At 44.5% G+C, this 26804-nt stretch overlaps 1 protein-coding gene across 2 annotated transcripts in view; it reads left to right on the top strand.

Moving 5' to 3' along the window:
* Window positions 1-23078, top strand: part of fbxo34 (F-box protein 34) — a 45903-nt gene extending 22825 nt beyond the window's left edge. For both annotated transcript variants that reach the window (XM_020487720.2, XM_020487721.2), the window contains exons 2-3: window positions 10035-10221; window positions 18551-23078. In XM_020487720.2, coding sequence (XP_020343309.1) covers window positions 18561-20963 — 2403 coding nt within the window. In that variant the 5' untranslated portion in view covers window positions 10035-10221; window positions 18551-18560 and the 3' untranslated portion in view covers window positions 20964-23078. The remainder of the gene's footprint in view (window positions 1-10034; window positions 10222-18550) is intronic.
* The last annotated feature ends 3726 nt before the right edge of the window (window positions 23079-26804 follow it).

Genomic DNA, 26804 nt, shown 5'->3' with positions numbered 1-26804 from the left:
TTCTGAAACTCGTCAGTCTATTCTTGTTCTGAGAAATGAAGGCTATTCCATGTGAGAAATTGCCAAGAAACTGAAGATCTCGTTCAACGCGGTGTACTACTCCCTTCGCAGAACAGCGCAAACAGGCTCTAACCAGAATAGGAGTGGGAGGCCCCGGCGCACAACTGAGCAAGAGGACGAGTACATTAGTGTCTAGTTTGAGAAACGGACGCCTCACAAGTTCTCAACTGGCAGCTTCGTTAAATAGTACCCGCAAAACACCAGTCTCAACATTAACAGAGAAAAGGCGCCTCCGGGTTGCTGGCCTTTTAGGCAGAGTTGCAAAGAAAAAGCCATATCTTAGACTGGCCAATAAAAAGTAAAGATTAATATGGGCAAAAGAACAGACACTGGACAGAGGAACTCTGCCTAGAAGGCCAGCATCCCGGAGTCGCCTCTTCACTGTTGATGTTGAGACTGGTGTTTTGTGGGATCTAGACTCCGTTAACACCACCCCAAGTTTAACTTGCTATCGAAGTGGCTCATATTTTTTTTTTTTGCGTTTATTTAACTAGGCAAGTCAGTTAAGAGCAAATTCTTATTTTACAATGACGGCCAAACCCTCCCCTAACCTGGATGACGCTGGGCCAATTATGTGTTGTGGCCAGTTGTGATATATATATATATATATATATATATATATATATATATATATATATATATATATATATATATATATATATATATATATATATATATATATATGTATATATATATGTATATATATATGTATATATTGAACCATTGTCTGTAGTGAAACCTCTAGCACTGAGATGCAGTGCCTTAGACTGCTGCACCACTCGGGAGGCCCCTGTCTGGTTTGAGAAGTCAACGCCCTTTTGGATTAGTTATTTGTACAGCTGCCACTGCTATCCTGATTTCCTTGTGTTTTTTTCTCCTCCATCTCAGCCCTGTCTGCTCCTCCCCCCTCTTCTCCAAGCAGAACAGGCAGGCCCATTGCCCTAGCGACTCCAGATTCCACACAGACACAGCGTGTACTGCTGCAGGAGAGCCAGTACTGCATGTGTAAACTTTAGTTAATTTGCACAATCTCTTGATCACGTTCGCTTGTAAATGTCCAAACTCACCAAAGATGACATTCTGTAGCTGTATATGTGTAACTTTATGAGCTGGATTGCCTGTTGCTGCAATTTGTTTATTTTCATTTCACTATTACTTGTGCAAATCTTGTTAGCCTCTCTCGTTCGTTCGTTCGTTCGTTCGTTCGTTCGACCAGTTTAATCGTACTGCTGTGCTGTACACGGAAGGCTTGGCAGAATTTGTGTGCATATTACTTGCTTTAGTTTTACTCCCCTGCATGCATACACCCACACACTGGTGCTGTGCCGCAGGCCACAATGGGCAGCAGAGAAGTGCTGGGTTGTGAGAACTCGCTAAAGAGAACTCCTCTGGAGAACGTTGAGGAACCAAATAAATCAGTCCCTCTCTAAAATGTAAAAAAAAAAAGAGCTGTGAAATGGCCAAAGGTCTAGTTACAGTTTTTATTTATTCTAGGTTGGTAATTCTATATTAATGCAATGATATTTTGATTGCGCATTTTCAGCATAGTGTGGTTTTGTTATCAAAATGAGTGCCTGTATCCACATAGCTTCTCGGAGTGAGTGTGCTGTTCCAGGATCAGTTTAGCCTTTTAGATCATGCTGAATAAGATCATATGGACAGATCCTTTATCAGCACTTCTACTCAGATTTTCTTTGTTCATACAGGCCCACGTCTTAATCATTTTGATTTCATTATCTTATCCATTAATCATAAACCATTAACCATTAAAAGGCAAAACCGATCTTAGCTCAGCACTCTTAATCTGAGAAGCGGCTAAATAGGCCTTTTAATTTATGTTCAGTAGCCGCTGGAAAAATGTATCTTTAGCTTGTGAAATGGGGACACTTTACATATGCATGACAAAATGTAGGCCTAGTGTGTTCTCACCCTTTTTGTCCTCAATTGTTCGTCTGTGCACGGCGAAGAATTCTGTGTCTCACTGAAAATGAGGTCATATTAATGTGAAACTGATGCGCACCACTGCAAGGGGATGAGGAGCAAGTGGTGGCTGTGCCCTCGTGGCTCTCATTCGCGCCACTGCTCGCTGTGTTTGCTACAAATATACACAAGGTCTAGTTTAAGTACACCTAGTATAGGGTCGGACCCCACACCTACTCATTCAAAGGGTTTTCTTTTTACTATTTTCTACATTGCACACTCTTGGCATTCTCTCAACCAGCTTCATGAGGTAGTCACCTGGAATGTATTTCAGTTAACAGGTGTGCCTTGTTAAAAGTGAAATTGTGGAATTTCTTTCCTTAATGCGTTTGATCCAATCAGTTCTGTTGAGACAAGGTAGGGGTGGTATACAGAAGATAGCCCTATTTGGTAAAAGGCCAAATCCATATTATGGCAAGAATAGCTCAAATAAGCAAAGAGAAACGACAGTCCATTACTTTAAGACATGAAGGTCAGTCAATCCGGAACATTTCAAAGTGCAGTCACAAAAAACAAATAAATCATTTTATTGGTCACATACACATGGTTATCAGATGTTAATGCGAGTGTAGCGAAATGCTTGTGCTTCTAGTTCTGACAGTGCAGTAATATCTAACATTCACAACGACTACCTTATATACACACACATGTAAAGGGATGAATATGTACATATAAATATATGGATGCGCGATAGGCAAGATTCAGTAGATTGTATAGAATACAGTAATAACATGAGTTGAGTAATGTAGGATATGTAGACATTATTAAAGTGGTGTTATTTAAAGTGACTAGTGATAATTTGTCAAATGTAATTTAATTAAAGGTATTACTGGCCAGAGATTTGAGCCTGTTGGCAGCAGCCACTGTTTGTAATGGCTGTTGAGCAATCTGATGGCCTTGAGATGGAAGCTGTTTTTCAGTCTCTCAGTCCCAGCTTTGATGCACCTGTACTGACCTCGCCTTCTAGATCACAGAGGGGTGAACAGGCAGTGACCTTCCTGTGACATCGGGTGCTCTAGGTGTCCTGGAGGGCAGGTAGTTTTCCCCCGGTGATGCGTTGTGCAGACCTCTGGAGATTGTTGTGGGCAGAGCAGTTGCTGTACCAGGAGGTGATACAGCCTGACAGGATGCTCCTTGATTGTGCATCTGTAAAAGTTAGTTTTTCGGTGACAAGCCAAATTTTTGTTGCGCCTTCACCACGCTGTCTGTGTGGGTAGACCATTTCAGTTTATCTGTGATGTGTACGCCGAGGAACTTTCCACCTTCTCCACTACTGTACTGTGCATGGGGGTATGCTCCCTCTGCTGTTTCCTGAAGTCCACAATCATCTCCTTTGTTTTGTTGATGTTGGGTGTGAGGTTGACACCACATTCCAAAGGGCCCTCACCACCTCCCTGTAGGCAGTCTCGACGTTGTTGGTAATCAAGCCTACCACTGTAGTGTTGTCTGCAAACTTGATGATTGAGTTGGAGGCGTGCATGGCCACGCAGTCATGGGTGAACAGGGAGTACAGGAGAGGGCTAGAACGCACCCTTGTGGGGCCCAAGTGTTGAGGATCAGCGGAGTGGAGATGTTGTTTCCTACCCTCATCACCTGGGGGTGGACCGTCAAAGTCCAGGTCCCAGTTGTACAGGGTGGGGTCGAGACTCAGGGTCTCGGGCTTCATGACAAGTTTGGAGGGTGCTATGGTGTTAAATGCTGAGCTGTAGTCAATGAACAGCATTCTTACATAGGTATTCCTCTTGTCCAGATGGGATATGGCAGTGTGATGGTGATTGTGTCGTCTGTGGACCTATTGGGGCAGTAAGCCGTCAACCGCAATGGTGAAACTAGCTCTTATGAGCACTGCCACAGGAATGGAAGACCCAGAGTTACCTCTACTGCAGTGGATGAGTTCAATTAGAGTTACCAGACTTAGACATTTCAGCCCAAATAAATGTTTCAGAGTTCAAGTAACAGACACATCTCAACATCAACTGTTCAGAGGAGACTGCGTGAATCAGTTCTTCATGGTCGATTTGCTGCAATGAAACCATTACTGAAGGACACCAATAAGAAGAAGAGACTTGCTTGGGCCAAGAAACATGAGCAATGGACATTAGACTGGTGGACATTTTGTCCTTTGGTCTGAGCTCAAATGTGAGATTTCTGGTTCCAACCGCCGTGTCTTTGTGAGACGCAGAGTAGTTGAATGGATTCTCTCCACATGTGGTTCCCACCGTGAAGCATGGAAGAGGTGTGATTGTCTGGGGGTTCTTTTCTGGTGACAATGTCAGTGATTTATTTAGAATTCAAGGCATACTGAACCAGCGACAGTCACCCAACACACCTCTAGGGTGTGTAAGGGCTATTCCACCAAGAAGGAGAGTGATGGAGGGCTGCATCAGATGACCTGGCCTCCACAATCAACCTGACCTCAACCCAATTGGGATAAGTTGGACCGCAGAGTGAGGGAAAAGTAGTCAACAAGTGCTCAGCGTATGTGGGAACTCCTTCAAGACTGTTGGAAAAGCATTCCAGGTGAAGCTGGTTGAGAGTGAGTGCAAAGCTGTCATCAAAGCAAAGGGTGGCTACTTGGAAGAATCTAAAATATATTTAGATTTGTTATACTTTTGGGTTATGTGATTCCATATGTTATTTCATTGTTTTGATGTCTTCATTAATTCTACAATGTAGAAAAAAGTTAAACCCATGAATGAGTAAGTGTTCTAAAACTTTAGACTGTGTGTATACATGTATACATACATGCATGCATACAGTTTAAGTTTTAAGTTTACATACACTTAGATTAGTCATTAACTTGCTTATTAACCACTCAACAAATTTCTTGTTCAACAAACTATAGTTTTGGCAAGTCTGTTAGGGCATCTACTTTGTGCATGATGCAAGTAATTATTCCAACAATTATTTACAGACAGTGAATTATAATCGAAATAATCTATCACAAGCTTCTGATAGGCTATTTGACATCTGAGTCAATTGGAGGTGTACCTGTGGATGTATTTCAAGGCCTACCTTCAAACTCAGTGCCTCTTTGCTTGACATCGTGGGAAAATCAAAAGAAATCAGCCAATATCAAAAATAAATAAATTGTACTCCCAAGTCTTCATTCTTGCGAGCAAGTTCCAAACACCTGAAGGTACCACGGTCAGTATAATCACCATGGGACCACGCAGCCGTCATACCGCTCAGGAAGGAGACACGTTCTGTCTCTTAGAGATGAACGTACTTTGGTGCCAAAAGTGCAAATCAATCCCAGAACAACAGCAAAGGACTGTGTGAAGATATTGGAGGAAACGGGTACAAAAGTATCTATATCCACAGTGAAACGAGTCCTATATCGACAACCTGATAGGCTGCTCGGCAAGGAAGAAGCCACTGCTCCAAAACCGCCATAAAAATGCCAGACTACGGTTTACAACTGCACATGGGGACAAAGATCATACTTTTTGGAGTAATGTCTTCTGGTCTGATGAAACAAAAATAGAACTGTTTGGCCATAATGACCATTGTTATGTTTGTAGGAAAAAGGGAGGCTTGCAAGCCAAAGAACACCATCCCAACTGTGAAGCACGGGGGTGGCAGCATCATGTTGTGGGTGTGCTTTGCTGCAGGAGGGACTGGTGCGCTTAACAAAATAGATGGCATCATGAGGCAGGAACATTATGTGGCTTTATTGAAGCAACATCTGAAGACATCAGTTAAAGCTTGGTCGCAAATGGGTCTTCCAAATGGACAATGACCCCAAGCATACTTCCAAAGTTGTGGCAAAATGGCTTAAGGACAACGAAGTCAAGGTATTGGAGTGGCCATCACAAAGCTCTGACCTCAATCCTATAGAAAATGTGTGGGCAGAACTGAAAAAGTGTGTGTGAGAAAGGAGGCCTACAAACCTGACTCAGTTACACCAGCTCTGTCAGGAGGAATGGGCCAAAATTCACCCAACTTATTGTGGGAAGCTTGTGGAAGGCTACCTGAAACGTTTGACCCAAGTTAAACGATGTGAAGGCAATGCTACCAAATACTAATTAAGTGTATGTAAACTTCTGACCCACTGGAAATGTGATGAAATAAATAAATGCTGAAATCGTTTGTGTGTGTACACTGATCAAAAAAACACAATGTAGCTCCAAGTCAATCACACCTCTGTGAAATCAAACTGTCCACTTAGGAAGCAACAGTGATTGACAATACATTTCACATGCTGCTGTGCAAATGGAATAGACAACCGGTGGAAATTATAGGCAATTAGCAAGACACCCAATAAAGTAGTGGTTCTGCAGGTGATAACCACAGACCACTTCCCAGTTCCTATGCTTCCTGGCTGATGTTTTGGTCACTTTTGAATGCTGGCGGTGCTTTCGCTCTAGTGGTAGCATGAGGTAGTGCAGCTCATCCAGGATGGCACATCAATGCGAGCTGTGGCAAGAAGGTTTGCTGTGTCTGTCAGCGTAGTGTCCAGAGCATGGAGGCGCTACCAGGAGACAGGCCAGTACATCAGGAGACGTGGAGGAGGCTGTAGGAGGGCAACTACCCAGCAGTAGGACCGCTACCTCCGCCTTTGTGCAAGGAGGAGCACTGCCAGTGCCCTGCAAAATGACCTCCAGCAGGCCACAAATGTGCATGTGTCTGCTCAAACGGTCAGAAACAGACTCCATGAGGGTTGTATGAGGGCCCGACATCCACAGGTGGGGGTTATGCTTACAGCCCAACACCGTGCAGGACGTTTGGCATTTGCCAGAGAACACCAAGATTGGCAAATTCGCCACTGGCGCCCTGTGCTCTTCACAGATGAAAGCAGGCTCACACTGAGCACATGTGACAGACATGACTGAGTCTGGAGACGCCGTGGAGAACGTTCTGCTGCCTGCAACATCCTCCAGCATGTTTGGCGGTGGGTCAGTCATGGTGTGGGGTGGCATTTCTTTGGGGGGGGCGCACAGCCCTCCATGTGCTCGCCAGAGGTAGCCTGACTGCCATTAGGTACCGAGATGAGATCCTCAGACCCCTTGTGACACCATATGCTGGTGCGTTTGGCCCTGGCTTCCTCCTAATGCAAGACAATGCTCGACCTCATGTGGCTGGAGTGTATCAGCAGTTCCTGCAAGAGGAAGGCATTGATGCTATGGACTGGCCCGTCCATTCCACAGACCTCGCTCCATCCACCAACTCCACGTTGCACCACAGACTGTCCAGGAGTTGGCAGATGCTTTAGTCCAGGTCTGGGAGGAGATCCCTCAGGAGACCATCCGCCACCTCACCAGGAGCATGCCCAGGCGTTGTAGGGAGGTCATACAGGCACGTGGAGGCCACACACACTACTGAGCCTCATTTTTACTTGTTTTAAGGACATTACATCAAAGTTGGATCAGCCTGTAGTGTGGTTTTCCACTTTAATTTTTTTAGTGTGACTCCAAATCCAGACCACCATGGGTTGATATTTGATTTCCATTGATAATTTTTGTGATTTTGTTGTCGGCACATTCAACTATGTAAAGAAAAAAGTATTTAATAAGAATATTTCATTCATTCAGATCTAGGATGTTATTTTAGTGTTCCCTTAATTTTTTGGAGCTATTACAGCCTTATTCTAAAATGGATTAAATATCCCCCCCCCCTCATAAATCTACACTCACTCCCCCATAATGACAAAGCAGAAACATGTTTTACTAATGTTCTAATGTTGACATGTTTCCTCCATACGTGATGCTTGACATTCAGACCAAAGAGTTCAATATTTGGTTTTATCAGACCAGAGAATATTGTTTCTCATAGTCAGAGTACTTTAGGTGCCTTTTGGCAAACTCCAAGCGAGCTGTCATGTGCCTTTTACTGAAGAGTGGCTTCCGTCTAGCCACTATACCATAAAGGCCTGATTGGTGGAGTTGTCCTTCTGTGGTGGTTGTCCTTCTGGAAGGTTCTCCCATCTCCACAGAGGAACTCTGGAGCGCTATCAGAATGACCATCGGGTTCTTGGTCACCTCCCTGACCAAGGCCCTTCTCCCCCGATAGCTCAGTTTGGCCGGGCGGCCAGCTCTAGGAAGAGTCTTGGTGGTCCCTAACTTTTCCTTTAGAAATGGAGGCCACTGTGTTCTTGGATCTTCAATGCTGCAGAAATGTTTTGGTATCCTTCCCCAGATCTGTGCCTTAACCATCCTGTCTCTGAGCTCAACAGGCGATTCCTTCGACCTCATTGCTTGGTTTTTGATCTGACATGCGCTGTCAACTGTGGGACCTGATTTCTACAGGTGTGCCTTTCCAAATCCAATTGAATTTACCGCAGGTGGACTCCCAAGTTGTAGAAACATCTCAAGGATGATCAATGGGAACAGGATGCACCTGAGCTCATTTAAGTCTCATAGCAAAGGGTCTGTAGTTATGTAAAAAAAGGTATTTCTGTTTTCACTTTTATTCATTTTCAAATCTAAACCTGTTTTCGCTTTGTCATTATGGGGTGTTGTGTATAGATTGAAGGGTGAAAAAACATAATCCAGTTTAGATTGGGACTGTAATGTGATAAAGTAGCTGATATTTTTTTAGATCGCGCTGTGTATTTATCAATGTCCAGGAAGGACCCGAATCGAGTGTAACCAAACATTTAGGATTTGAACCGCCTTGTCCAGCCACCCTGGCAGGGACAGTCTATGAAGTAAAGGAGGTTCATATGATTGTGCACATCCTCAATTTGAGAATTCTGGTGCTAGGCTAATAAATAATGCTGATATAATGGAATGAGTCAGGCAGTCTAATCATTATTGTGTACCATGAGGTGCTAGCCTGTCCCTCTGTGATTGACTGACTTGTGTTTTAGCTAGCCAAGTGTTTGATAAGCAGAGCAGCCTTCCCTTCCCCTCTGCCCCCCCCAGTCCCCTGGCTGGCCACTGTTCTCAAATCAGCTTTTGTTCAGGCTTATCTGGTCTTCATGGCTGACATATCTCTTTGAAAACAAACTGGGCGCTTGTTTTTCCCCAGCCAGCGAATGAGAATGGGGGAAGGATTCAAGGTTCTGTCCCAAATAGTACGCTGTTCCCTATATAGTGCACTACTTTTAGAGCAGTGCCATATGGACCCTGGTCAAAAGTAGTGCACTAATGGGGAGTAGATGGGGTGCCATTTGGGATGCTACCTTGAAGGGAGTGTGTTTCCACTTCAGTGTTGGCTCAGTTTGAACTGAATGTACAGTTTATCAGTCTGAATAGTTGCAAACAAAATTTGGTTTCATATCTGACTTGGAAGTTGAAGGTGGAAAATTATTTGATGTAATGGCACATGTTTGTTTAGGCTATCTGTGGTTGACTTGTTGCAGTTCAGTGATGTATTTTTAGATTTATTGGATAGTGTTGGAAATGAGGCATAAGATAATGGAAACTCTGGTGGTTAAACTACAAACACAACATTGTAAACCTTGTAAAGGCATTTTGTTTGGCCTTTTCTGTTTTTGTTAGACCGTGCCAGGTTTGGCTTGCTTTACATAAGCCATTGATTCACATTCAGAGGAACAGCTTTGTGGAAAAATGTTTTTGTGAATATTTGTCCATATGTTTCTTGTATATTAACTCGTTGCCATCTGTCAATCTCAGCCAGGCAGCATTTCAAGAAGTGTTGGATTTTGATTCGGCCCTGGGCTTGTTTACTTATGCAGTTCTGCAGATCATTGTTCCTGGGAGGCCAGGGTGATTAACCCATGGCTAACTGAAGACCCCCTCCCCCCACACACACACACACACAACAGGGTGCTCCTCAAAGAATGTAAGAGGGGTGCTGAACCACCTTATGGCCTGGCTGCGCCACTCTAAATTGTTTCTTCATTCAAATGTTTTACTCTATTTGTTATCATACAAGGAAATGGCAGTTGGAAGTGTTCTAAAAATCCTGGGGAGAACCCTGCACCACACACAGCCATGTTCCATTTAAGTGCTTTCTTCTATGTGCGAGATTGTCTGTCTGGAACTGAGCTGTAATTAACTGTACATCATGTGTCTGTTTCCCTGCAGTGCGGTGGATGGGACCCTGAGTTGTGAGGTCATCAGATCGTGGCCTGCAGGGGGTTGTGGGAGAGACACGTCTGTCACCACACTGGACTGGAGGGAGAAGCTGAATTCCTGAGAGATGTGAGTCTACCGCCTCCTCTCACAGCGAACATAGGAAACCACCATCCAACCTGCTGCTGTCAGCCTGGAGGTAAGAGACAAGATACAAACACACACTGGAAGTAAGCTTCTATCTCTCTGAGTCCCCCCTCACTCACAAATCACCACTCTACCTACCTACTTGCATACCTCAGAGGTGAGTTAAAGGGACAGCGCACTCAAATTATAAAATGACTTGGTTCCTATGTTAAAAGCAGCTTATGGACAAGACTAAAATCCATGCTTTGTTTGGGTTGGTTTACCTAGTCACTACTGCTAACATTAGCATTGAACTAGGCTTACCTCTTCAGCATGGAATTATTATTAGAGCCACCCATATTGAGCTAGAATTCCTGTTCAGGAGGATGCAAGGTTATTGTTTCAGATAAGCCTATTGATTCTACATTATGTATTTCTATATGGGATTGTCAGCTCTACTCATAACGTTTCTATTTGCAACCAAAGTTGTGAATGTTTTACTTGACTGAATAACACCTGTTGTACTGCTCTGTGGGACAGTGCCTGCCAGCCAGGTGAATGATGGTTTAAGTAGTGGGATTATTTAGTATGACTTTCCCATAACGATGTCGCAAAACACATGAGTATATTATCCCCCCTGCTTACCTCGTGTCTGTAAATGAAGGCCCATTTGTTTATGCCAAACTACAGACACGGGTGGAGGCCTGTGCCGTGCTTCAGGCTGCGTCAGCCCCACCAACCAGACCTGCGTTTTTAAATACTTTTTTCAAATAAATTCATAATCTGTGCTTGATCGCGTTTGCCTGGCTTAATGGACAAATAGAATAGTCCCAAAACTGCAAGCCCGCTAGAGGAAACAAGTATTTCATCGATTTCAAATAGCATTTGAACCCAGGTGTGCGCTCCAGTAGCCCCCTGCCTCGCCTCAGGAAGAACATGTGATGTTGCACATAATTGCAACATGCAGGCGCAGCCTCAGACTGATTGCTCATGTGTTTCCCAAATGACACCCTATTCCCTATAGAGTGCTTTGGCACTACATAAGGAATAGGGTTCCATTTAGAACACGGCCCTCGTGTGACTTCATTCCTTGACTTTTGAAGTTGGATCAGTTCCCTGGCAACCTCCCTATGGAGAAGAAGTCATGGACTCTTGAAGGGGGGAGAGGAATAGAGGAGATAAGAATGAGGTTGTTGCGTTGAAGCTGCTCTCTCTAGCGGAGTTCAGGAGTGAGCTCACCTCATCAGAGCCCATGACTGCCCCTCCAGTCCAACTAGGGCCAGCTCTGTTGTGCCTTTCACTTCAGACAGTTTTTCCAGTTTTTATTTTATTTTTACATAACGCTAAATTGTACTTTTCCCTGAAATTGCCATTAGCACTGATGTGTGTTTTGGCACTGGCACCAGGCATTGAGGAAAGTATGACTTGCAGGAGGGTAGAGTTTGTGTAATGGGCTTATCCCAAATGTCATACTCTTCCCTATATAGTGCACTTATTTTGACCAGAGCCCTATATATAGGCTATAGGGTGGCATTTGAGACACAGTCTCTGTGTGGGGTCTGAGCACTGCTGGGAAGGGGAAATATTCTGTTGGCCAGGTTGTGTAATAATGAGTAACAGTCAAACTTGGCAAGCCAGACCAAGGGGCTGTTTAGGAGGGTGCAACCATAATATTGCAGAACATTCACATATAAATGTATTTTATAGAACAAAAATGTGCAATAGAGTAGTTGCAGCATCGATTATTCATTTACTTTTCTTTCTGCAACATTTCTTAAGTTTCACCTCACTGATTCTACTACAACCACATTGTGTGGTACTCTGGAGTGTGGATCTCTGAACAAAATGGCTGATGCTAGTGACATTAGTGTAGCAAGTCGCTGTCTGAGCTTCAATGACCTTTTGGTAAAGTCAGCTAATGGCTAACTGACATGAATCACTTAGAGTGCAAGAACCATGCCTGCCATGATTGTCCATGAATTATTTGTTTTTCTCGTTTTTCTTTGTTGCTTAAAGTGCTTTGAGATTGTAAAAAATTGTATAAAATTGTAATGAATTATAATTGTTATTACAGGTGTAGTTGTTGCCACGGCTATATAATGTGATCCCACTCAGTTGATGTTGGTGCCACTTTTTCCCCTCTTCAGTCAACACGTGCACACACACTAGAGCAGTGAAAACACTGGGACTGGTGGGGGAGAGGAGAGTGACTGGGGCTACTGCAGGCCTTTCAAGGACACACAGCGCGCTGTAATTCTCCCTCCCTTGGCACACCGCTTTACATGCTCTCCAGCTAGCCAATTACTAGATGAAGCCACCCCACCCCAAGAGAGCAGCGTGTGTGTCCCAAATGGCACCCTATTATATACCATTGTGTGTCGATTTTTTTAAAGTAGTGGTTTCTTTGCAGCATTTTGACCACGCCTGATTCAGTTTCCTCTGCTGCAGAGTTCATTAGTTACAACCCTCAGAAGACACATCTCAACATCAACTGTTCAGAGGAGACTGTGAATCAGGCCTTCATGATCAAATTGCTGCAAAGAAACCACAACTAAAGAATACCAATAAGAAGAGACTTTCTTGGGCTAAGAAACACAAGCAATGGACATTAGACCGGTGGAAATCTGTCCTTTTTTTGAGATTTTTGGTTCCAACCACCGTGTCGTCTTTGTAAGACGCAGAGTAGGTGAATGGATGATCTTCGCATATGTGGTTCCCATTGTGAAGCATGGAGGCGTGGTGGTGCTTTGCTGGTGACACTGTCTGTGATTTATTTAGAATTCAAGGCACACTTAACTAGTATGGCTACCACAGCATTCTGCAGCGATACGCCATCCCACCTGGTTTGCACTTAGTGGGACTATCATTTGTTTTTCCACCCGACCCAATGGAGATGGTTTGGGATGAGTGGTACCCGCAGAGTGAAGGAAAAGCAGCCAACAAGTGCTCAGCATGTGTGGGGACTCCTTCAAGACTTGGAAAAGCATTCCAGGTGAAACTGGTTGAGAGAATGCCAAGCTGTCAAGGCAAAGGGTGGCTACTTTGAAGAATCTCAAATATAAAATATATTTAGATTCTATTTTTAACACTTTTGGTTACTACATGGTTCCATGTGTTATTTCATAGTTATGTCTTCACTATTATTCTACAATGTAGAAAATAGTAAAAATAAAGAAAAACCCTTGAATAAGTAGGTGTGTCCAAACTGGTTGTGTGTATTCTATAGAAAAGCTATTTGAGATGCAGCCAGTGCCTTTGCGGTGCCCTTGTCGCCCTCGAACCCATCCACCACCCCCTCCCCTGCATGCCATCCCTGATTTGGTTACCTCAGGTGCTCCCCCTGCCTCCACCCTACTGTCCCACATTTATCAGAGTTCCAGGGCTGCAGTGAAGAATGCCTTATTTGCCCTGCAGTGAAGAATGCCTTATATGTACTGCCGTCTGTCCTGTCCCACTGCGGCTACTGGAAGTCCTGTGTGTGTCAGGGGCTGGATCAGCTGACAGGACTTGTGTAAGGGCCCAGCTGTGTCTGAACTTAGGCTCTGTACCCATTTTGTCCGAGCAGTGGGAGGGAGACTGGGGGAATAGCAGCAGGAGAGAGGCTGTGCTGGGGGAACAATGGAGGGAGGGTAGCTGGGCTGGGGGAACAGCAACCCTTGTTTTTGCCATAATCAGATTGTGTGACGCAGCTTTCCATCCACAAGACACCACGTGTCCCAAATTGCACCCTATTCCCTATTTAATGCAGTACTTTTGACCAAGGTCTAGGGTTCTGGTAGTGCACAATGTCTAAGGAAGTTGTGAGGTTTTGCTCGCCTGAGGTAGAGTATTTCATGATAAGCTGTAAACCACACTACCTAGGGAGTTCATCTGTATTTTTTGTAGCTGTCTACATACCACCAGAGACCGATGCTGGCACTAAGCCCGCACTCAATGAGGTGTATTCCGCCATAAGCAAAAAGGAAAACGCTCATCCAGAGGCGGCGCTCCTAGTCGCTCCTTGTCAAATCGTACAAGACCGGCTCCAACGCTTGTCGGATGTGGCAGGGCTTGCAAACTATTAGACTACAAAGGGAAGCACAGCCGAGAGCTGCCCAGTGACACGAGCCTACTAGACGAGCTCAATTACTTCTATGCTCGCTTCGAGGCAAGTAACACTGAAACATGCATGAGAGCATCAGCTGTTCCAGACGACTGATCAAGCTCTCCACAGCCGTTGTGAGTAAGACCTTTAATCCACCTGGCATGTCAGATTTCAAAAAAGCTTTACGGTGAAAGCAAACCATGCGATTATGTGAGAACAGCTTTCAGCAGACAAAACATTACAAACAGCTAGCAGCAAAGTAGATTGGTCTCAAGTCAGAAAAGCAATAAAATTAATCGCTTACCTTTTGATCTTCGTATGTTTACACTCACGAGACTCCCAGTTTATACAATAAATGTTTGTTTTTGTTCCATAAAGATTCTCTTTATAACCAAAAAATGTTTTTTATAATCACTTTTTAATACAAGAGAAAGAAATGAGTCAGCTCTTCATGCGCGCGCATGAACAAATCTAAGGACATCTGGCTATCCACTGACGCGATGTGATCATTCTCGCTCATTTTTCAGAATAAAAGCCTGAAACCATGTCTAAAGACTGTTCACACCATGTGGAGGCCATAGGGAAAGGAATCTGGTTGATATCCCTTTAAATGGAGGATAGGCTTGCATTGGAACAGTTTCAGAAAAACAGCACTTCCTGGTTGGATTTTCCTCAGGTTTTCGCCTGCAATATCAGTTCTGTTATACTCAGACACTATTTTGACAGTTTTGGAAACTTTAGAGTTTTCTATCCTAATCTGCAAATTATATGCATATTCTAGCTTCTGGGCCTGAGAAATAGGCAGTTTACCTTTTTATCCAAACATGCCCCCTTGCTTCAAGAGGTTAAACAGGTCAATATTCACAAGGCCGCAGGGCCAGACGGATTACCGGGACGTGCACTCAGAGCATGCGCTGACCAACGGGCAAGTGTCTTCACTGACATTTTCAACCTGTCCCTGATCGAGTCTGTAATACCAACATGTTTCAAGCAGACCACCATAGTCCCTGTGCCCAAGAACACAAAGGTAACCTGCCTAAATGACTACCGACACGTAGCACTCACGTCTGTAGCTATGAAGTGCTTTGAAAGGCTCACATCAACACCATTATCCTAGAAACCCTAGACCTACTCCAATTTACATACTTACCTAACAGATCCACAAATTATGCACGCAGATCCTCAACATGGGCGCCCCTCAGGGGTGCGTGCTCAGTACCCTACTGTACTCCCTGTTCACTCATGACTGCACGGCCAGGCACGATTCCAACACCATCATTTAAGTTTGCCGATGACACAACAGTGGTAGGCCTGAACACCGACAACGATGAGAGAGCCTATCGGGAGGAGGTCAGAGACAGCCTATAGGGAGGAGGTCAGAGACATGACCGTGTGGTGCTCTCCCTTAACGTGATCAAGACAAAGGAGATAATTGTGGACTACATGAAAAAGAGGACTGAGCACGCCCCCATTCTCATCGACAGGGCTGTAGTGGAGGAGGTTGAGAGCTTCAAGTTCCTTGGCATCCACATCACCAACAAACTAACATGGTCCAAGCACCCCAAGACAGTTGTGAAGAGGGCACGTCAAAATCCATTCCCCCTCAGGAGATTTGGTTATGGGTCCTCAGATCCTCAAAGATCTACAGCTGCACCATCGAGAGCATCCTGACGAGTTGCATCACTGCCTGTTCTGGCAACTGCTCGGCCTCCGACCGCAAGACACAGAGGGTGGTGCGTACGGCCCAGTACATCACTGGAGCCAAGCTTCCTGCCATTCAGGACGTCTATACCAGACAGTGTCAGGAAGGCCCAAATAATTGTCAATAATTGACTCCAGCCAACCTAGTCATCGACTGTTCCCTCTGCTACCGCACGGCAAGCTGTACCGGAGCACCATGTCTAGGTTCATGTGGCTTCTAAACATCTTCTACCCTCAAGTCATAAGACTCCTGAAGATCTAATCAAAGGGCTACCTCAGACTATTTGCATTGCCCCCCCCCCCCCCTTCCCCCTCTTTTACGCAGCTGCTACTCTGTTATTATCTATGCCTAGTAACTTTAACTCTACTTAAATGTACATATTACCTCAACTAACCGGTGCCCCCGCATATTGACTCTGTACTGGTACCACCTGTATATAGCCTTGCTGTTATTTTACTGCTGTTCTTTAATTATTTGTTTTATTTCTTACCTTAAGGTATTTTTCTTAGCTGCACTGTTGGTTAAGCATTTCACTGAGGTCTACTACACCTGTTGTATTCGGTACATGTGAGATATATATATATATATATATATATATATATATATATATATATATATATATATATATATATATATATATATATATATATATATATATATATATATATATATATATATATATATATATATATATATATTCATTTATTCATTTATATATATATATATATTTATTCATTTATTTATATATATATTTATTCATTTATTTATATATATTTATTCATTTATTTATATATATATATTCATTTATTTATATATATTTATTCATTTATTTATATATATTTATTCATTTATTTATATATATTTATTCATTTATTTATATATATTTATTCATTTATTTATATATATAAAATAAATAAAGATTTGATGTAGGGAATATGGTGCCTTTTGGGAAGCAGACTGTTTATGCAGTGTGAACAAATGAGAGAACCTAGGTTAGAGCCACTCGATCCAAGGCAAGGATCGAGTGCTGCCTCTCCCTGCTGGCCTGATCAATAGGCTGAAAGCGATTTCGTAGATAAGCACCAAAAGTACCCAGTGCAAAATCGACACACAACCCTACTCCAGTGTAAAGTAAGCTATGTAGTTTAAGGCAAGCTCAGCACTTTCCACTGTTAGTGTTTTCGCAAGGAAGGTTTTGCCAGAGGAATATACACTGCGTGTACAAAACATTGTGTGCCATTCAGAGGGTGAATGGGCAAGATAAAATATTTCAGTGCCTTTTGTATGGTAGTAGGTGCCAAATGCACCGGTTTGAGTGGCAAGAACTGCAACGCAGCTGAGTTTTTCGCGCTCAACAGTTTCCCATGCGTATCATGAATGATCCACCACCCAAAGGACATCCAGTCAACTTGACACATCTGTGGGAAGCATTGGAGTCAACGTGGGCCAGTATCCCTGTGGAACGCTTTCAACACCTTGTAGTCCATGCCCCGACAAATTGAGTCTGTTCTGAGGGCAAAAAGGGGTGCAACTCAATATTAGGAAGGTGTTTCTAATGTTTTGTACACTTGGTGTATGTTGGCCGGTGCGGGCAGGGCAAATCGTCCCCTTTTGGCCGTCTGCCTCTCCATGCCAAGTGCAGAAACCTGTTCTTCAGTTTCTATTTCAGGGGTTCCCTGAGACATTTGAGTTTATGAATATTGTGAACATATTACTTAAATTTTGGCATAGGAATTTCTAGAATAAGTTGCGGGACAATACCATGTAATATTATTAATCTACAATGTATGTTCTTAACCATTTGTAACATGGGCCTGGGAGGCTCACAGGGATATTGGTATCCACAGTTCTCTACCAATTAACACATTTTCAACACAATACCTCTTGTATTACAATCGTTTTAGTGGGAATTAGCTTAAACTACGAAATGTTTTCTCCGATACCAAATGTGTTACCACTATTAGCACAAACAAATGGTGGTCTCATAAGTTTAATGCAATGGCAGTTGGCCTAATGCAGTTTAATGAAGTGGAAATGTTTGTAGGGTGCATGGGGAATGGAGAACAGTGATTCAACGTGACTAGAGAGCTCACCCCATCACATACTGTTCAATAGGCCAATTTTTTTTTTAAAGAAAAACGTCATTGTTCAATAAATGTTCAAGAGGAGAAAAAAGGGTGGTTGCGGATGGGTTTCTAGCAATTGGGTGCAGGTGAACAAACAGCTGACCAGCGCATCATTAGTCCCCTCCCGGGTCCAAAAAGTTTGGGAACCCCTGCTCCGTCTTGCAATAAGTACCCTATACCCTACATATTGTGCCATTTGGAATGCACCTCTTGTTTTCTTCTGTAGCTGACCTGAGGCCCAGTAGTCCAAGCATAGATAGAGGGTTATAGTTCTGGCTGTCCCACTCCCAACTGCGTTTATTGATAATATATTTGCTGCATTGGCAAAATATTCAGGACGTGTCAGGTAGAAATAGAATAACTAGAGCTGACTTCATTTGCTATTCTGCCTTCTATGACTGTTCTCTTGCATCCTCCTGAACAGGCCCCTGTTTAGGCTGTCATATCACATGTACCACAATAACGCATGGACGCCATTCTTCTGTTCCAGGGCTGCAGCCATGCACCTCAAGCCATACCCCAAACTGCAGAAGAAAGAGTTCTACCTGGAGTCCAGTCAGGACAGCCAGAGAGGCCTTCACCATATGAGCCAGCAGGGGGCCCTGTCTCTGAGGACAGAGTGGGGGGTCCGTCCAGCCCTGGTGGGCTCGTCTAGCAGCGGGCTCGGCCCGGGCACGGCCCGGTCCCCCCTTAGTGTCATATCCACCAACACCCGGTGCTGCAGTGACGGCAGTAATAGTACCCACGGCAACAGTGGTAGTGGGCTGCAAACCTCAAGGCTGAGTGGGTCTGGGGGAAATGTATTCCACAGTAGTACAACCTGGGCCCGGAGGAAAACCTCTGAAACCTCCTACACCACCACCTCATCCCTGCTGCTCCTCCCCACCTCCTCCTGCACCTCCTCTACAGGCTTGGGGGGATCTGAGAACCAGGAGGCCTCCCTCAGCGTCTCCTACCAGGGGGAGGACGGAGAGGGACCGCTGGACATCTGGGCTGTCATAAAGCCCGGCAACACCAAGGAGAAAATCGCCATCTTCGCCTCGCCCCAGTGCCGCGGCAGCCTGGTGAATGGTGGCGGTGGAGGAGAGCCGGTCAGGGAGGCGCGTGAGGGAGACTTGGTGAGCAGCATCTCGGTGAGGACAGTGTCTGTGAAGATGAAAAGCTGTTGGGAGGACGAGGGTGGCTCTGTGGCCAAGCGCAGGAGGAGGTCAGGGCATCGGGGCCACCACCAGGACAGAGACCGACAGTCACCCAGAGCTCTAGAGAGACAGAGCCCACTGAGTCCCACAAAGAACAGCCCAGAAGAGGTGACCCTTGGCGAGAGCCCTAGAGTGCCTGAGTGTGGGGTTGTAGGGGTGGGTGGGGAGCAGGTATGTAGGGTAGAGGGCGAGGAGGGGAGTGAGACTGGGACGGGCAAGGCTCTCTCTGTGGTGGAGTTGGTGGCCGCCTTGGAGCAGAGAGCCAGCGACAAGCAAGGGGACTCTAAGCCTGTCTCTCTGCGGAGCTCCACAAGCATTACCTTATCCAGGGGGCTGTCACTGACCCAAGAGCCCCAGCAGCCCAAAGCCCCAGACCAGAGCCCCCAGGGGACAGATGAGGCAGAGTGTGTAAAGGTGTCAGACATGGTGGCCAAGCTGGAGTCAGAGTGCCTGAAGCGCCGGAGTGTTCCAAGGGAAGGGTCCGGATCTGGGGGAGAGCTGTCGCGCAACAACAGCCTGCGGAGGAGGGTGGGCCGGGTGTTACTGGCAGGAGCAGACGCCTGCTCCATCTCAGCCCAGCCACCTCCGTCTCCCACTGGGCCCCAGCACGGACTAGAGGAGACCACGGGGGTGCAGCACCTCCACGCTAGTCCATCTGAGGGCCGTCCCTCTGTTAGCACCATCCACACAGACAAACTAGTTCCCAGCAGCTGCCATGAAGCTTCCCACTGGGCTTCCCGTTCCTCTGACCCAGCTTCTCCGTCTCACAGTGTGGACTCTGGGTGTGGAGCCTCCATCCACGTTGTCAGAGAGCCAGAGGAGATGTGTGAGGCCCAGGGACAGCAGGTGGGGAGCAGGGTCATTGAGGCTGGGCAGGATCTGTACCTCCAGCTCCAGTCAGAGCGGGCCAGCAGCAGTCTACAGAGTGAGGAGCCCCTCCCAGGCATGCTGTTCTTCTCACACCCTCTGCCCTCACAGCCGGTGCTAGAACAACACAAACTCCCACACCCAGACAGTACTCGCACCCAGGACACTGGGTCCAGCCCTCAACTCACCAGAGACTTAGCGGAACCCTCCAAGCCTCAGCCCTGCGACCCTGCTATCACCTCCCTCCTCCCTGAAACCATATCGCACAGTGAGAACTGGGCCAAAGAGGAGGATGAGAAGGCGGTGAGTGAGGGAGAGGGGAGTGCTTTTAGCCAGTGTGAGACCGTGCCTTTCCCCCTGCGCCGCCTGGTGTCTCACGAGTTCCTGGAGATGCGCTTTAAGATCCAGCTGCTCCTGGAACCCCAGCAGTACATGGCCTTCCTGCCTCACCACATTATCGTTAAGATCTTCTGCCTGCTGCCCACAGAGAACCTGGCAGCGCTTAAGTGCACCTGCCACTACTTCAAGTTCCTCATTGAGAGCTACGGAGTTCGACCCGCAGACTGCCGCTGGGTGTGCGACCCCCGCTACAAAGACGATCCCTGCAAGCAGTGTAAAAAACGGTATGGGCGCGGGGACGTGTCCCTCTGCCGCTGGCACCACAAGCCCTACTGCCAGGCGCTGCCCTACGGCCCCGGGTACTGGATGTGTTGCCATGGTTCCCACAAAGACACGCCCGGCTGCAACGTCGGTCTCCATGACAACCGCTGGGTGCCCGCCTTCCATAGTATCAACATGCCAATCTATAAGAAACCCAGGGCGGTCACTGAGGAGTAGTGGAATAGACAATGGGAGAAAGTGACTTGACTTCTGTGTGCTTTATTTTGCCAATGAGGGCTTTGTGTGTGTGTGTGTGTGTGTGTCTGTGTTGCCATATGAGCATGTGCAGTTATTTGTGGGGAGTGTCTGACCGCAACCAGGTTGCTGGTACTGATGAGGAATCACTGGATCTCTTCCTTGACCCCTAACCACTGACCTCTAACCCCTCCTCAGGTCCTCTGAGATGGTCAGCACTTTAACCCTGGTCATAGTTCTCAATCTTCAAAGGATTCTGACAGGGTATTCTTTTTACTTGCTTCAATGTGTTGGGTTAAAACATCTGATTCTGACCAGAGTGTGTTGAAGAGAAGCTTTGTTTCAGATTTCTCTTCAGTGTTGATGCTTAATGTGTCTCCTTGCCCACAGCCATAATGTTTCCTTGCTTATGCATTAACCAATACGTTGGGATAGCTATTTTAGTTAAGTTAAGCCTATCAACGTTATGCAGTACACCCCACCCTCAAGTGTGATTTACTCAGTGTTAATGTGTTGTTGTCTAAGTGGATACATACATTGCAGCAGGTCACCGGTTTATGCAAAATGTGAATCAACCCCATCCTATATCCCATCCATATCCTGTCCCAAATGGCACCCTAGTCCCTATGTAGTGCACTACTTTTGACCAGGGCCCATAGGGTGCCGTTTGGGATGTTGGAGTCTATATCTCAACTCAACTGTATCAGTCTCCGGGTCAGAGAGGGAAAGGGTTTTGTCTGTCCTGTATCTGGTTTGATTGAAAAAGTTTGTTCTGAGCCCTGTTGTGTTTACATTGTACGTAGTGCTACAGAGTCCTATATCAAAAACAAAGTGAGGAAGATTGACAAGCAGCACGAGTATCTATGACTTGAATGCATTTATCTTCAGTTTGGTAAAAAGAAAAGTTTATTTTGACCCCGTCATGTATATATTCATGAATGATTATTATTGGGTGTTTTACAATGGGTCCCAGATGTATAACCCATATGCTTATTTGGCTGCTCTCATTGCATTATTCTCCACCATTTTTAATGTGCGTCTGAAATGGCACAGTATTCCCTATATAGTGCACTACTTTTGACCAGAGCAATAGGGCTGGTCAAAAGCAGTGCACTATAAATGGAATAGGGTGCCATTTTGGACAAGTGCTCATCCCTCCCTTTTATGATGCTGATATTTCTTGAAGGGAAACATGTCTGGAGAAGTTCACCTGTCTGTTCTTTATGATGATTAACTGGACATGATCTAAACAACAAAACAGAAGGAAAACAGTCAGGGTTGATTACAAAGGGGGAGAAAATGGGCTCTAAAAGTAGTTTGCCTCCAGATATTTTTTAAAACAGTTTGTTGTATAATATTCCAGCTGTACTCTGCCTGCAAAGGCATTTTACTACAATAAAGTGGATTCATTCTGAGGTTAACTGTCATAACCCACCTTTCCTTCTCGTGGTGTCTTTAAACTGAAAGGAAGTGTAAAGGTTACAACATAAAAATGGAATGTATTGATCTTTACTGAATATTCAGGGATATAGACTAAATGTATACTAAGGGTCTCCAGCCTTAAATGTCACCCATTTCTATTATTTATCACATCTTGTTGTCATTGACATACGTCAATGTTGTTCACAACTTAAGGTCTATACTGTAGAGCTGGTAGGCTTGCCTTTCATTGGGGCGAGGGGTATTGTTTGGGTCCAGGTGTGTTGGGGAAAGAGCACAGACGCGCACAACAGATTTATAAAAGCAAAATAAATGTATTCCTTGCTGTGTGAGAAATTACTTCCTAGAAGTTGATATTAATCATCTCAAACATTTGAGGGAAATTTCCCCCTTTTGTCAACTTTATAATTTAATACCAAAATGGCGGTCCTCCGACAAAGGGTCTGGATTGTCCACTTGAAAAGGCAAAGTGCGATGAGTAGGCAATGTATCAATGGGTGCTAATATGAACATTGGCATGGAATTGTCTGTCATGTCAGTGCCTCCTGAAATGGTGTTTACATGCTCTTTCGTTTCTTTCTTCATTCGGTGACCTTTTGAATTCACAACAGACAGTAGGGGATGAATAAGACTTGGCAATAAAATGCATGAAAAGATCCTGTGGGTTGCCAGTGGTTTTGATTTGAGCATTGAGGAGTATCTTCTAAATCCCAACTTGATACATATGCTACTGTCTCTATTTTAACCCTCAGTCCCATGACCCCAGCAAAAATCTGCTTTTCATTTGTCTGCATGTCAAGCCCTTGTATTTAGCCTCACAATTAAGTGTTATACAATTTTATTTCAGCACAACCAGGGCGGCTACAAGGAGACCACAAAACAATTTGACAAAGTTACATTCATGAGTTTAATATGAATGCTTTAAGTACAGAAGTTGTTCTCAGGGAAATTAATATCCAACTAGTCAGTGACAACTGCTTAAGGTATTCGAGACTACAGTGCATTCAAAAAGTACAGTATTGACATTCATTTTGCTACGTTACAGCTTTAAGTGATAACAAAAAAAATCCCCCTCAATTTACACACAATATCCCATAATGACAAAGCGAAGAGGTTTTTAGAAAAAATAACACCTTATTTAGTATTCAGAAACTTTGGAGCTCAATTGAGTCTCATAGCAATGTATCACCCCCCCTTTCCTTTACCTGTTTCCATTGATCAACTTTGAGCTCTTTATACAACTTGATTGGACATGCTTTGGAAAGGCACAAACCTGTGTGTGTATATAAGCTCTGACGGCGCTCCTCTGTGCAGATGAGAGAACCTTCCAGAGGGACAACGATCTCTGCAGCATGCCACCAATCATGGTATAGTGGCCAGACGGAAGCCACTCCTCAGTAAAAGGCACATGACAGCCCGCTTGGAGTTTGCCAAAAGGCACCTAAAGGACTCAGACCATGAGAAACGAGATCCTCTGGTCTGATGAAACCAAGATTGAACTCTTTGGCCTGAAGCATGGTGGTGGCAGCATGTTGTGGGAATGTTTTTCAGCGGAAGGAATGGGGAGACTAGTAAGGGTCGACGAAAAGATGAATGGCGCTAAGTACAGAGAGATTCTTGATTAAAACCTGCTCCAGAGCGCTCAGGACCTCAGATTGGAGCGAATGTTCACCTTCCAATATGACAAAGCAGGAGGCTTCGGGGACAAGTCTCAATGTCTAGCCAGAGCCCAGACTTGAACCCCGATCAAACATCTCTGGAGAGACCTGAAAATAGCTCTGCAGCGACACTCCCCATCCAACCTGACAGAGCTTAAGAGGATCTGCGGAGAAGAATGGGAGAAACTCCCCAAATACAGATGTGCCAAGCTTGTAGCGTCATACCCAATAAGACTCAATGCTGTAATCGCTGCCAAAGGTGCATCAACAAAGTACTAAATAAAGGAAATCCTACAGTGCATTCGGAAAGTATTCAGACCCCTTGACTTATAGTTATGACTCATTCTGTGGTACTCTTGGATAGGCTTGAATTTCCCTGCCAATTATATTTGAAAATATGTAGGTATATGATCACACTGGTAAGAGAGAATTTGTTGTATTACTTACACTAACATGGCTTTTCAAGAGAATGAGATTTCTGCAGAAAATGTAATGCCAACTCTTGATACATGTCCCAAACAACCCCCCCCCCCCTTCGAGACGGAAACTCAGTTCCCTTAACCCAGTTATTAGAAAACCATATCTTTTTCAAACTGTTAATCAGGCTAAAACGCTCTGGGACACTCGTTCCAAGCCTAGAGGAATATTGGGAGGTCATCTGAATATATTCATAGCATTATTTCTAAACGTGAACAGGTAGAACATTTATCGAATGACTCAAATCAATTTTTTTTCTGTTTCTCTGAGATTGGCTGAAAAAAAATCTCTGCCTTTAATGTCCCTCCCTGGATATTCTATATTCAGGAGGGACAGGGCAGAGGGGGTGGATTGCTTATGTACATGAAAGACAATTGCATTTAAAGTTATCATATGCAAACATGCCAATGACCTTGAATATATGGAGCTGAATGTATTCCTCTCCCCTCATCTCCTCTACAGCGTAGCCTAGTGGTTAGAGCGTTGGACTAGTAACCGGAAGGTTGCGAGTTCAAACCCCCGAGCTGACAAGGTACAAATCTGTCGTTCTGCCCCTGAACAGGCAGTTAACCCACTGTTCCCAGGCCGTCATTGAAAATAAGAATGTGTTCTTAACTGACTTGCCTGGTTAAATAAAGGTAAAATGTAAAAATCTCACTATTATTGGATTATATCGACCACCGACATCTGATATCTTGTTTTATGACCATTTTAAATGCCACGGTTAAAGAATGTGATCATAAGGCGATTTCAATATAAACTGGGGAAACAAAACTTGCAGGAAAAAAACTCAAGAGATCACAGACTATTTCAACCGGACTCCAACAATACAAGGTCCAACCAGGATAACACAGTCATCCCAGACTCATATTGATCTGGTGTTTACTAACAGACCTGATCAAATAATTAAGTCCACTAACTGACTAACTGGTTGGTATATCTGACCACAATGTTACATTGGTGGTTAGAAAGCTCACTAAAAATAGATTTAGGAAACATATTCATGTGCAAAAGTACGATAAAAAAAATCCTGAAAAATGAGCAGAGTAACTAAGATGAGTCAAATGGACTGTTCTGATCTGTTAAGCAATAAAGACCCAGAGTCTGGATACAGAACATTTCTGTAAGCTATTGACAAAGTGGATACCTCTTTTACTAGGAAATGTAAACGTTAGCCAAGATGGAAAACCTCTTTACCATGACTCAACGAGGCCCTCTGGAGGCAGATGAGAGAACGGGATCTTTCCTTGAAAAAAAGCACTGAAGAGAGATAAGGTGGTAAGGAATATTTTTAATATTCATAATTCTTAGTGTGATCAATGAAGCAAAACGAAATGGCAAAGGGGTTTGGGAAAATCTCAAACCAACAGGGAGAGAAAAAAACATCCTGAATTAAAGGTTAATGGGATACTAATTCAAGACTCCGATTTCATATCCACCACCTTAAACAATTTTTTTGCTGATTGTCGAAGAACTGGCTCAGATATTTTCAACCAAGTCCACAGTTCTCACTCCCATAGATAAAAATAAACCAATATTCAGAATTCCTGAAATCTCAGCGTCAGCTGAGTATTACTAGCTTCTTCAAGAGCTCTACAACTAAATATTTGGTCTGGACACTATTCCTGAAGAGACACAAATATTCTCTGATTGCCCCTATTGTACATCTAGTTAGTCTGTCCATCAAATATGGGCTCTTCCCCAATGCTTGAAAGTTTGCTGCAGCGATACCTGTTTTAAAATCTGGTGACCCAACTCTGGTGGAAAATTACCAACCTATAAGCATTCTTCCAGTGCTATCAAAAGTAGCTGAAAGATGGGTGGCTGGTCATCTGACTGATCACCTCAATCGGGGTAACTCCATACATCAAATGCAATTTGGATTCAGAACTAACCAATTCAATCTAAACTGGACATAGGTGGTGAAGTCAGTCTTTTTGGATCTTAAAAAGGCCTTTGATACTGTGAATCATGAGGTCCTCCTATCCAAACTATCCTCCCTTAATGTGTCCACTGAAGTTATTAGTTGGATGTATATCTAACAAACAGAAGTCAAAAGGGTTTGTCTGGGGAACACTCAGCCGGACTCTCTTTACTATAACATTGGGGTCCCACAAGGCTCAATATTAGGCCCCCTTATGTTTACCATCTATATAAATGATCTCCCACTTGCTTGCCCACAAGTTAACATGCAGATGTATGCAGACGATACAGTTCTGTATATACACTCAGAAAATAGACAACTAGT

Source organism: Oncorhynchus kisutch, linkage group LG7 (assembly GCF_002021735.2).
Source record: "Oncorhynchus kisutch isolate 150728-3 linkage group LG7, Okis_V2, whole genome shotgun sequence".
NCBI lineage: Eukaryota > Metazoa > Chordata > Actinopteri > Salmoniformes > Salmonidae > Oncorhynchus > Oncorhynchus kisutch.
Note: the sequence above shows the minus strand (reverse complement) of the source record. Positions and strands in the feature narration are given on the sequence as shown.